General features: G+C 41.3%; 1 protein-coding gene across 1 annotated transcript in view; it reads right to left on the bottom strand.

Moving 5' to 3' along the window:
* LRBA (LPS responsive beige-like anchor protein) overlaps window positions 1–2,070 on the bottom strand; it is a 752,417-nt gene that overhangs the window by 612,093 nt on the left and 138,254 nt on the right. Inside the window, exons 10-11 of the mRNA XM_045295806.1 lie at window positions 1,912–2,020; window positions 1,453–1,605 (exon numbers count right to left, since the gene is read on the bottom strand). Coding sequence (XP_045151741.1) covers window positions 1,453–1,605; window positions 1,912–2,020 — 262 coding nt within the window. The remainder of the gene's footprint in view (window positions 1–1,452; window positions 1,606–1,911; window positions 2,021–2,070) is intronic.

The raw sequence follows: 2,070 nt of genomic DNA, 5'->3' as shown, positions 1-2,070 counted from the left end.
CCTCTATTTCCTTTGACTTTCCTCTTGTCCCACTATCATGTTCAGCCTTCATTTGAGTTTCAGTAATTCCTTTCAGTTACATTACCTTTCATAACGCCCTACCAGGCCTCCTACACCCTCCTCACCACCGATTTGGAACACTTATTGTTCCCTTGTCCCTGGGTTTGTTAGCACCACTTCCTTTCCCCCCACCTGCCTCTCTCCCATGACCCCCGGAATCATTGGTCCGGTTGTTTTCTCCTCCAGATTGTTCGTCCAGCCTATCTTATTTAGACAGACCTGCAGACATAGTAACACGCACAAAAACCAAAACAAAGCAACAAAAGAAAACAAAATAATAACAACAAAAAGCCAATGACAAAACAAAAAAAATACAAAACACAACAACAACAAAAAAGAAAAGCCTGTAGTTAGTTCAAAGACTGTTTGTTGGCCTTTAGGAGTGTTTACCGATAGAGTCTGATGCGGTGCCAATCCCTGGCCCAAAGTCTATTTTTGGTATTCCCTGGGGACTGCATGTCCTCAGTATTCTGCCTCAGTGTGGTGGGATCAGATCGGGCACAATTCCCACACTGTGTCTCTAGTGTTGTCCCCTGTGGGGCTATGGGTCAGTGAGGGTTGTCCTGTCTCACAGGAGGCCATGTGGTCTCCTCTGTGGATTGGCTGCTCTGAACGGGAATATCATTGTCAAGGCTTGGAATATCTGAACAGGAATATCATTGTCAAGGTGGACCAGGGTGTGTTTAGCACATTTTTAATGCAGTTTTTGTGGTAAAATTAGGTGCCTTGGCTGATATTCCAGTCAGCTTATACTCAAGTATACACACGGTAATTTAAAAATGTAATCCACTGAGACTTACATACTAAGACATAAAAAGTGCAATGCCATTTTCTTAAAATGTTGCCTTGAGGTACTGGCTAGATGCCACTCAAGTTCCCCTCTGGAGTAGTTAATTAAACCCACTCTGACGCCATTCCCTTATCTAGTTCTCACACTTCTGGACCTGGATGCACTTGTCCTTTTGGCCACTCAAGATGAGGTACCCAACAGCTAAGGACAGTCCTCTCAGGCCTTCTAAGCCTGCAAAACTGTTTACAATGTCTAGTACCCTGGAAGCCAGCACAATGCAGCTAACCATACCCTGCTTGCCATACACACAAGCCCTTGTCTGCAATTCCAGTGTATTGTTACCTCGCCCCCAGGTGCAATTCCTGATTTGGCCATGTGTCACAGTAGGCTGTGCCACCCTGTCTCCGGGGACTGTGAATAGAGAGTGATCTTCCCAGCCTCCTTGATTTCCCTTTCCTGTGTTGTACCTTGATGTACCATCCCATGAATTTGGCACAGAAAAAGGATAAAAGAAGTCCTCACAACTGCCACTTTTCTCAAAACACAAACACATGTACTTTACACGTAACTGCAGACAGTAAAACAAAATGCGTATGTATTACCTTGGCAGGAGTATGAATCCATATTGCAGGGTTGAGAAGAATATGGTCACACAACTGCTTGAGTAGGGGCATCCCACTCGGTAGATTACTAAGATACTTGGAAAATGCAAGGCAAAGTTCAAGAACTGCTCTGCTTACGTGGGATTTGGAAGACTATAAAGAGAAGTAGTTCAAAGTTTAATAACAACTCAAGGTAAAATAAATAAATCTATAAGCTGTCAATATCAGAAAATAGTTGACCCACAAGCTATGCTCAAGCTATAAATACCACAAAGCTCCAATTCACATTTGGACACACAGACAATATAAAATAAAAAGTTATTTAATATTTAGGTAATTTTATATAACACAGAAGCAAATACGTAACTACAAGCAAACAGAATTTCTTAATTATTTAGTAATACAAATCTATGCTGTGAAAATTAAGAACCAAAAACTTATAGCATTTCATACTCTTACCTTTTCAAGGTTATATCCTATAACCAAGAAACCCTTACAGGCAAGCACCTGCTCTTGCATAGCAATTGAGTTCTTCAACAACTCCATGATAAAAGCCAACAAGGTGGAACTGGAATTAAAAAAAAAAGACAAGGCCTGAAAAACATAATTTCTATTAAA

This window comes from Echinops telfairi, unplaced genomic scaffold, assembly GCF_000313985.2.
Source record: "Echinops telfairi isolate 266 unplaced genomic scaffold, ASM31398v2 ScPeMD7_5868;HRSCAF=6743_1, whole genome shotgun sequence".
Classification (NCBI taxonomy): Eukaryota; Metazoa; Chordata; class Mammalia; order Afrosoricida; family Tenrecidae; genus Echinops; species Echinops telfairi.
This window is presented reverse-complemented; position numbering and strand designations above follow the sequence as displayed.